This window comes from Berghia stephanieae, chromosome 11 (genome assembly GCF_034508935.2).
Source record: "Berghia stephanieae isolate SIO BIC M18660-M18661 chromosome 11, UCSD_Bste_1.3, whole genome shotgun sequence".
Classification (NCBI taxonomy): Eukaryota; Metazoa; Mollusca; class Gastropoda; order Nudibranchia; family Aeolidiidae; genus Berghia; species Berghia stephanieae.
In genome coordinates this window covers 30,106,519-30,117,547 of record NC_088370.1, presented here as the reverse complement: position 1 = coordinate 30,117,547, position 11,029 = coordinate 30,106,519, and the positions used below count along the sequence as shown (strand labels likewise).

At 33.2% G+C, this 11,029-nt stretch overlaps 1 protein-coding gene across 1 annotated transcript; it reads right to left on the bottom strand.

The window, feature by feature from the left end:
• Positions 1 to 9,032: 9,032 nt before the first annotated feature.
• Positions 9,033 to 10,599, bottom strand: LOC144956393 (uncharacterized). The gene is made up of 2 exons (XM_078886892.1): positions 10,543 to 10,599; positions 9,033 to 9,515 (listed from the first exon to the last, which is right to left on the bottom strand). The coding sequence occupies exons 1-2, from the start codon at positions 10,597 to 10,599 to the stop codon at positions 9,033 to 9,035; spliced, it is 540 nt and encodes a 179-aa protein (XP_078743018.1).
• Positions 10,600 to 11,029: the final 430 nt, after the last annotated feature.

The window sequence follows — 11,029 nt, the reverse complement described above, 5'->3', positions numbered from 1 at the left end:
TTCAACTTTTGATTTCGTCCCTTTGTTTGCGATATTGAAATATGATGTTAAAGTCTGGTCCTTTTTCTGTTCTTCAATGAACGTGTTCCTGTCAAATTGTTGTGGTTCAAGAGAAATAGTCATTGGCTTCTCTGTTGTCTTAGTCATTTTTCTTGTTTCTGCTAGACAAGCTGTTTCTTGGGTTAATGACCATTCTTTTACATCTGTTGGGTTGTCTTTAAGACCTTTTATATTGCCAACAATAACATCAGCGACGGGGTTGGGAAGTATACAGCATTCCTTTTCTTTTGGATATCCCACGATTTTGTAACATTTGTCTGCTGTGTGGCCTTTCATTCCACAATATTGACATTTAATTATAGGTTTGTTGGTTTTCTTATACTCAGTATTATTGTCAGTGCTATTTCTTGTTTTGTTTTGATAGGGTCGGCTATGGTCTCTATTGAACTGTTTGTTCCATGGTTTGTTACTATGGTCATCCTGTTTCACTTGCGTGTTCCGAGTGATTGATCGGCTCGTTCTATTTGAGTACTGAACTTTAGGTGTACATGGACTCTGAGCAGCGGCAGCGTAGTATGGTTCCTTCAATGTTCTGCTAAGGGGTGTCAATGGATGTGCGCTGTTAAAGTTTTCTGCGTAGATTTTTAATTTGTCCAAGTTTTCTGGCTTTCTCTCTTTAAAGAATGCGACTAAATCTGGGTTGCAAGCTTGATAGATTCGATTCTTCAGCGTGAGATAGTAAAGGCCTGCAAAGTCGTCTTGTTTTACGTTTGCCAACTCAAGCCACCGATTTAGAAATTGAGTAATTCGGTTCACGAATGTATTAAAGTCTTCTCCACTTTCCGGTTTTGCAGTGTGAAACCTTTCCTGGTAACCATCTTCCGTTAATCTAAATCTTTTTAGTAGAGCGTCTTTAATTTTACCATAATCATCTGCATCTTCAGTTGTTAAGGTATAGAAAACTTTTAGCGGTTCTCAAGATAAGCAGTTAATCAAGGCTGTGGCCCATTTGCTTTCTGGCCAACGATAACCTTTAGCCTGAACTTCGAATCGGTGTAAGAAGGATTCTAGACAGTCTGAGCGTTCATCGTATGTTGGCATGCGTGGAAGTTTCACGAAAAATTCATCACTATTATTATGTTTTCTTTCATGACCGGTTTTTGTTTTTTCAATTTCCAGCATCATTTGGGTCCTTTTGGTTTCTTCTTCTGCTAAAGCTATATTTGTCTTTTTAGTTCCCTTTCTTGGACTCTTTCTTCTCGTTCTTCTCTACGTATTCTTTCTTCATGTTCTTTTTCTTCTCTACGAATTCTTCTTCATTTCTTTTCTTCTCTACGAATTCTTTCTTCATTTTCTTCTCTACGAATTCTTTCTTCATTTTCTTCTCTACGAATTCTTTCTTCATTTTCTTCTCTACGAATTCTTTCTTCATTTTCTTCTCTACGAATTCTTTCTTCATTTTCTTTTTCTTCTTTTACTTTCTCTTCGCACCATGAAAATATTCTTTCCTGGGGTATTTCTAAGTCCTTTGCGAGACTTAAGTATCTTTTATATGCTTCCATGTTGCAATAAATTAGTTACGATATTTTATATATATTATATTGACAGGATACTGTTACTGACTGTTTTATTTATTTACACTTCCTGGAATGAACTGTTCTATTTTTAGAAATCTCTCTCTCTTATTTCAACTTATTATGTATGTTGAATTTGATGCCTTTTATCGTTTTATCTTATAAAGCAATGTGTCAATACAATGCGGAGTTATTATGACTTGTGTCAATAACAATGTGTCAATCGCGTGTACTCTAAACTATGTTACTACGAAAAATGTATCACCAATGTGTGTGACTCGTCATTAGTTTGTGTACAATTATTCGCAATGACGCTAATATACTAGAGTGTGATAACAATAATAGAATGCCAAAATAATCCCAAGTTATCTATCACTAAATATAACACGACGGCTAGTAGACTCCTTTTATTATTATTTAGTTTTTAAAAACTCACTTTTCAGAACATAATATATAAGTGGTTTTCGGTAACAGTTATATGCCAAAAATGCATTTAAAACAAATCACTATGCAAAACAAATCACGATGTCTATAGTTACTATGTGATGCCCAACTCATGTAAAAGAGAATAATGAAGGATATATTTACCAACTCAGTTCGTGGCTGGGACCTCTCTCTTGTTCAATGGTTGTTCAACAATTGTAATTAGGCATTGAAGAGTGTTTAACAGTGATGTCTGAAATACAAAACAATAAAATATCGTAAGATTTACAATAGTTACAAAATGTGTTCACAACACTGAGTGATTGGATGATAGGTGAATGAATCGTTATGGAATGTAAACATATTGAAAACAATTCATGAATGAGGCAAACAACAAAATGAAATGAGTGATATAATAACAAAGTGGACAAGGAATGAATGAATGAATGAAAAACTGAGTGAATAGATGAATGAATGAATGGATAATGTATGAATGAAAGAATGAAGGGAGGAATAAATGTATGAATGATTGGATAAATGAGTGAATAAACGAATGAATGGATGAATGAATGAATGAATAAATAAATGAATGAACAATGAATGAATGAATGATTTATAAATGAATAAATGAATGAAGGAATGAATCAATAAAATGCTATTCAATTTGAATGAAAGAATGAATGGATAAATTGCTATTCCATTTAAATGAAGAAATGAAAAAGAAAAAAAATTAATCCTGTAAATAGGGAGTTCAATTAAAATACGATCAAGTGGGGCAATTAAGAGTTTTACAATTTAAACTTTAAAGTTAGATGAAATAGATATATGTAACTAAATAAATTCAATTCTTTATATGTGTCCCCTCCAAAATGTCATGGTCTCAAGTGAGTAAAGAGCTACTCGACTATGCATAAAGATATATGTAGAATGAGGCCCCAGAATTTACTAGTTACTATAAATGAAAAACAATTAACGATTTGTTTACAATGAAATAAAAATAATGATGAAATTTAATTAAAAGAGATAAACAGTGATCGTGGCAGTTATAAATAGAGATATGAATATTTTACGTAACTTATGATAATATGTCAGGTTCGTAAGTTTACGTTTCCAGGCAGTTGATGGGCTTGGATGATCTATTCCTCTGATAACAGGATCGGGCTCGTAAAATTCCACTTCCAGGCAATTGGTAAGGGGTTATTGTGTAGTCCTTTGACAGTGGGCTCGGGTTTGATCCTTGAAGATTATACAATCAAAGTTAAAAGCTCCGGCGTCTTAATGGTGTAGATATAATATCTACAAAGTCCCAAAAGATAAAAATCTTCCAGTATATATATAGGAATAGAGCGACTGGCCGTCCGGCATAGATTGTGGAGAGAAGTGAGTGTCGAATGTTAGACCTATCAGCTTTTATAATAAGTGGCTACGTGACAGAATGTAGAACGAAAAGTATTCACTAATTAGAAATTAATTCGAGGGAAGGCTATAAAAGGAAAGACGATCTAATATTAGAAGGTAAAGTTTATCTAAGCCTACCGAAATATAACTGGAGTGAGATGAATTCAGTTCTTAATAAAATAAAATTTAATAAGATAATTGTGAACAACCTTTACTGTGACAATGTGCTCGAGATCATTGGTTACATTGCAAAATGTGCTCAAAGTAACCCACATTGTGAAAAGTATTCACAGCTTTTGAAATATCTAACACCACGATTGGTCATTTTGTTCAGCTTGACACGTGGGTATGTTTACAACTTTCATAAATAAAGCAGCATGTTTACAGAATTTGTTTAGAAATATCCAATCTTTGGACAGCAACAAATCATGTGATAGACGACTCGTAAGGACGAAAACCTAAAAATAGATCGCTCCCATTACTGCCGGCTTTTATTTTTTTTTACAATGACGGTTCTCCCAGTTATTAGTCTGATAGTGATAGTAAACGATGTAGTCCTAATCATATAAGAGACCATGATTAATGCCTATTTAAATTTAGCCGTGATTTTAGGTGTGGCTGTCTTTGTAAGTTCAAATAAGAAATTGTTTTCTCAAGTCCTTTACTAAAGTCATTGACTAAGTGCTAGTCATATTTATATAAGAACGGGCCCAGGTTAGAGGAAATTATGAACGTGAAAAAGGATGAAATTATAGGAAAATTAAACTCCGATGAGGCCATTGAATTGAATTGAATAAATTATTTATTGTCGGTAAAGTACATGTAAATACAAGTTTTATAAAAATCCAACAACTAGAACAATAACAAAAAAAAAGACTATATGAAAAATTAAATAATAAAGAATAAAATAAAATAATATTATTTTCTTAATACAATATGATTTAAAATCAGTAAGAAATTTTAGGCTTTTGCCCAACATAGGAATTTTTTCTGTAAATTAAATAGGCTACTGAACATTTAGATAGATTAAATACTATATATCTTACATAAAAATTGACACGTCTTATAATTTAATTCAAGATTGGGACCTACGTACGAGAACAGAAAAACAGATCTGATAAGTCTAAGAAGCAGCGAACCATGTTAATGTTATAAGAGTCTCTCAAACCTATTCAAATCTGTATCTGTTCTCATGTGCTCTGGCAGATTATTCCACGAAACTGCAGCGGCATATGAAAGGACTGGATTATTTTGGTATTTTGAACGTTAACAGCATTGGTGTGCCTAAAATAATATTTTCTTACTCTGAAAGCTGCCATGGAAGAGGGTAAGGGGCCTGAGAAGAAATCAAAAATCAAAGATGAAAAACAAGGAGAAGAAATAAGTAGGGTGGTTTGGTGGGGTAGGGTGGTAGGGTGGGGTAGGGTGGTAGGGAAGGGTAGGGTGGTTTGGGGGGTAGGGCGTAGGGTAGTGTAGGGTAGGGTGGTAGGGTGGGGTAGGGTAGGGTAGGGAGGGGGTAGGGTAGGGTGGTATGGTGGGGTAGGGTGGTAGGGTGGGTAGAGTGGTAAGGTGGGGTATGGTGGTATGGTTGGGTAGAGTGGTAGGGTGTATGGTGGTATGGTATGGTTGGGTAGAGTGGTAGAGTGGTAAGGTGGGGTATGGTGGTATGGTGGGGTAGGGTGGTAGGGTGGTATGGTGGGGTATGGTGGTATGGTGGGGTAGGGTGGTAGGGTGGGTAGAGTGGTAAGGTGGGGTATGGTGGTATGGTTGGGTAGAGTGGTAGGTGGTAGGTGGGTATGGTGGTATGGTGGGGTTAGGGTGGTGGGTGGTAGGGTGGGGTATGGTTCTTCTTCTTCTTCTTCTTCTTCTTCTTCTTCTTCTTCTTCTTCTTCTTCTTCTTCTTCTTCTTCTTCTTCTTCTTCTTTTTCTTCTTCTTTTTATCATTATTTCTATTATAATAACAATTATTATTAGTAGTATTGGTAGTGGTAGTGATAGTAGTCGTAGTAGTATTGGTAGTAGTAGTAGTAGTAGTAGTAGTAGTAGTAGTAGTAGTAGTAGTAGTAGTAGTAGTAGTAGTAGTAGTAGTAGTAGTAGTAGTAGTAGTAGTAGTAGTAGAAGTAGAACTTTTGCTGTAAGAATATTTAATGATTATATAAATCATATATGTAAACAAAGCTCATTGTTGAAAAAGCCTTTATTGGACAAAATAACTATAAAAACTTCAGGCCTGTGTCTAATTTAAGTACGTTATCTAAAATAATAGAAACATTTGTATGCTCTAAATTGAATACCTTTTTAGATGAGAGCATCTTTCGATCAATGGTACAGTCTGCTTAACGTAAGGGACACTGCACTGAGTCTGCTTTGATCAAAGTGCACAATGATCTTGTTAATTATGTTGCTGATAAGAAGACGGCAGTGCTCATATTGCTTGATTTAAGTGCCGCATTCGATACCATTGGTCGGAAATTACTCTTAAACAGACTTCAAACCGATTTTAATATTCAAAATGATGTTTTGGACTGGTTTGAATCTTATCTTTCTGACCGCACACAGTGTGTTGCCATTGAATATTCTCTTTCTGATATTAGTGTTCTGCAGTTTGGGGTACCCCAGGGTTCTGTCCTGGGGCCCGTCTTATATACCTTGTATGCAACACCCATAAATGCTATAATATCGGCGTATGAGTTGAATTTTCACTTGTATGCCGACGACACTCAAATTTATTTTCCTGTTACTAAAGATACGAGAGTGGACATTGTATCTCGAGTGGATGCGTGCGTGAAAGACATAAAAGATTGGATGGTTTTAAATAAATTAACGTTAAATGAGGATAAAACGGAAATAATTTTTTATGGAAATAACCGGAAAAGAACAGAAATAGAATCATTGAGCATTGCTGGTAGTCAAATTAAGATTGTAAATGGTGGAATTGTCTGGAATTCAGGTGCATATTTAGATTCACGATTGTGTATGGACGCTCATGTTTGTAAAGTTGCTCAGATTTGTCATCTTCATCTCCATAAAATTTATAGAATTAGACATCTTTTGGATACTGAGACTGTCAAAACATTAATGACATCATTTGTACTTAACCGAATAGACTACTGTAACGCTCTGTTACAATCGTCACCAAAATATATAATTAGACAGCTTCAGAAGGTGGAAAATAGAGCTGCTAGAATGGTGACTGATTGTGGGGTGAAAGAGCATGTAACGCCGATTAAATATCTTTGCATTGGCTCCCTGTTAACAGCCGAATTATTTTCAAAATTCTATGCTATGCTTTTAAATGTTTTAATAAGACAGCTCCTGTATACCTACAAAATATGGTTAATCTCTATGTGCCGGCTTAGATCCAGTGGTCAAGATCTCTTCCAGGTTCCTCGCTGTAGATCGTCTTTTAGTGAGAGATCTTTTAGCCAGTCGGCACCCGTCTTATGGAACCAACTGCCTTCATCCCTCAAAAAATGTCCGACATTTGAAAACTTTAAAAAGAAACTTAAAACACATCTCTTTAGAAAATCATTTGATGTTTAACATTTTATTAGGCCAACATATTATAGATATCCTAAATTTTCATCTTGTAGCACAGTGCGTGGTAATTCAATTACAAATTGATTAATGCTATTCCAATATGATAGATTTTATGCTTAAATTATCAATTTATTTTTGTGTTTTATTTGCATTGTAAAGCTCCTCTGAGCACTTTGTGGATCTAGGCGCTATATAAATTCATTCATTAATTCATTCATTCACTCATTGTATAGTGTAAAAAATCATCATCGTCATCGCCGTAATTTATGTTATTTTATGAAATGAGAATTGTTTGACTTGTATATGTTGCCTATAAGGTCAAGTGTTTAAAAAAATTAATTGATTAAAAAAAATAATTCAATTATGATTATATCTATTAAACAATTCATCTATTAATTAGATTTTAAAATGATTTTATTATTATTATTATTATTATTATTATTATTATTATTATTATTATTATTATTATTATTATTATTATTATTTTATTATTATTATTATTATATTATTATTATTATTATTATTATTATTATTATTATTATTATTATTATTATTATTATATTATTATTATTATTATTATTATTATTATTAATATTATTATTATTATTATTATTATTATTATTATTATTATTATTATTATTATTATTATTATTATTATCGTTATCATTATTATTATTATTATTATTATTATTATTATTATTATTATTATTATTATTATTATTATTATTATTATTATTATTATTATATTATTATTATTGTTATTATTATTATTATTATATTATTATTATTATTGTATATTATTTATTATTATTATTATTATTATTATTATTATTATTATTATTATTATTATTATTATTATTATTATTATTATTATTATATTATTATTATTATTATTATTATATTATTATTATTATTATTATTGGGAATATTATATTCATGCATGAGTTATATTGTCAATTGCGTACAAATAAACTTTAGAATTATATCTTAATGTCATATTTACTCCTCTGTATCCATTTAAATAAATAGGTAAGCATAAATTATGGTTCTTTAAAATAATTAACTTAAAGAACGATTAGAATATATCCAGCTTATTAAGGCAAACAATAAAAGAATGGCCTCACATTACTGATGTCGCTCATACTGAGTTGTGTTTTGTTTCAAGAGAAATCTAAGGTTTGAGAGTTTTTACAAAGAGGAGGGTCATTTAAACGAACGATATGTGGGGGCGATTTTTCTGGACAAGTTATTAAATGGTTAATAAAGCGAAATAATTTCATTGGCGAAAGAGGAAAATGAAAATCAGAAATCATGTTCTGTATTTCCCGGAACTATTATTTTTCAGGCAAAGTGTTATAATTCTTGGATTAACTTATTATACATTTGTGTACCTATATGCCTATTTTCGCCCACTTTCTCACAAAAGTTAATATTTTCCTCAACCAGAAGGACTAACGATTCACAAAATCTCACATTTCCATTTATTTTGTCTGGGGAAAAAAGATGCCACTTGCTCTCTTAATTTTTTCCAGAAATTCGTGCTTTTCATTTTATTCTTAATTCTAACTTTGAGTTTATCGATATCACGAATTTGGTTATTGACATTCTGTTCACCATTGACTTGAGAAATCAACAATCTAACATATTCTTTCAACGTTTGCAAACTTGTGGTATTTATACCACAATCCTCTCTGAGCATTTCGTCAACATCATCTGCATCTTTTATCATTTTTTCGCCAATCTCAATATCCAAACGTCCTTCGTTGCTCACAGCATTCAGTGTGGATTGCATGTCACTCAATACATACATTGGTCTGATAAAATTTAACTGCTCTTTTTTGTCTCTGATTGCTGTTGATCTTTCATCGTCTCGAACCTTGCAGATATCCGGAATGAATCGAGTAGGTCGATTTTCTCCTGGAGTGAGTTCTTTGTTTCCTGGAGTGAGTTCGTTGTTTCCTCCCATATATTTTATCAAATCCATCAGTTTTGAGCGTTGATGATTCTTAATAGCTTCGTCTTCGGAAACATTGTCAAAAAGAACACATCTATGTTGACAAAGGATATGCAACCACTGATATTTCATTGGCTATTTGTCTATCCAGCTTTTAATATCTCCATGAAAATCAGGAAATTCTCGTCTAAAGTTGTCCCCGTAATACATTCCCAACAATCCGTGGCCTCAACAGCTTCTGAACCTAGAATACCTATCATGGTATTTATTGTATTCTTTGCATTTTCGTCTAAACGTTGGGTGTAAGGAAGCACGATGACCACAGCGTGAAATCCATTTGGAAATTGAGCTAATGAATCTGTCACCGCATCAATCACAAGGTTCAGCTTTTCCTCTGTCGTATCAAGGTCTGTATCGTTGAAACCTGGAATATCAACGACTTTGATTTTTTGTCCATTATACTCTGACGCACCAACTTGATGTTCTTTCGTCACAGATGACCAACCTCCCATTGAATGAAAGACTTTCTGGCCCAAAATACTGTTTCCAGTGGCGCTTTTTCCGCTGCTTGAATTACCAATTAAAAGTATGCCAATGTCCTCTTCAACTTCTTCCGGATTGATTTCCTGCGGGGTGGGAAAAATCAAGAATAACTTTAACAAAATAGGCCAGGCATAGGTACTGAGCCGTAAACTGGTGACTAAAATCATTGCATAGAGAAGGCAAATCTATGTAATGCATGTCCGATGAAAAGAGTTCAGTAAAAATCATAGATCAGAAAAGGCAGATCTGTTACTCTGGACATATGTTCCAATATAGTATAACACAGAGAAGGCAGAAACAGTATTATACTGGGCGGTTAGGTAACAAACTAAATATAACACAGCGAAGGCCAAAACTGTGTTATAAAAGTATTAAATGCTGGTTAGTTCGGTAACAAATTAAAAAGCGACGTATGTCGTAAAATCACATCTCTGCTCTTAAAAGAGTGTGATAATATAAATTGCCCGTCAATGATCTAGATATCCAGATATAAAAGGATAGTGTAAATTCTTGTGTGTAAAAACATGTTTGGGAAGCACAGTTATTGTTGTAAATATTTGTTGGGCCGTGGTCGGTACCGAGTGAAGAAGTTTCTACACTACACATCTTCTTGACGACAAGTCAGATCAATGCTGCTACAAGAAAACAGAAGAGAAAACTTGAGACAACAAGATAAGATTTGTTGGTATTGTCTTTACGTGTTACGAAATAGGTACACACCTACGTTTTAATTTGCCAAAACCTTTTTTGACATTTTATTATGTTTAAATAAAGTTATAATTTAATTAAATCAGCAGATTTGTTTAATAACTTAAAGCTATACTTTTGTGGGGACCTTTTGTAATAATGTCATTAGTCCGATTGTGGTTGGAAAAATCTTTAATATTTTAATGTCATAAAACCAGTGACAAATATCATGCCTGCATGCAGGCAATAAGTAATACTGTGTGGAGAATACCGAGGGCCTGAACGCTTCAAATCAAGAACGTATATTAAAGAGTTTGATGATTTAAAACAAGGAACATTCTTGACTTTATAAGGAATGATTAATAATATAGGTCGACCCAAATCCGTACGGTTTTCTTTATCTCAACTTCTAAGAGCACTAACTGTGGATCGGCTCAACTGAACTCTCCGTTGTTTAACAAACTCAATTATTTTATGCATTTTGAGTGGTTTGGTGTACATTTAATATACGAGGTGTTATCAGTTGACCTATATAAAAAACCCGAAAAAAAGGATCTTAGCCACATGCCCCCATAGCGTACAATCTTGTCTTAAACCCCCGCCCTTGCCTTAAAACCCTGACAGTGGGGCTTGCCCCAAATTCGCACAGCAATACATTATATTGGTGTAATAGTACCACAAGAAACAATTTATCAATATTTAAAATGGGGTTTTCTTACTATATTCATAAAGTACCCTGATGGTCACGGAAAACACTTTAAATTTTTTTTAATCCAAGAAAATGAGAGCAAAATAATTATTGAAGAACTTATTTGTTTTGCTTGCCAATTGATGTATGAGGGGGATTCGTTAAAAGAAACCCCCCTTGAATTGTGCAAATTAGGATTGAAAGCATGAATTACATATTATG

Bases quoted from the DNA above. Each gene is read 5' to 3' on its own strand.
- LOC144956393 (XM_078886892.1), bottom strand. From the start codon at position 10,599: ATGCATAAAATAATTGAGTTTGTTAAACAACGGAGAGTTCAGTTGAGC. The intron at 9,516-10,542 runs GTTAGTGCTCTT...CCCACCCCGCAG, and splicing joins TTCAGTTGAGCCGATCCACA to GAAATCAATCCGGAAGAAGT.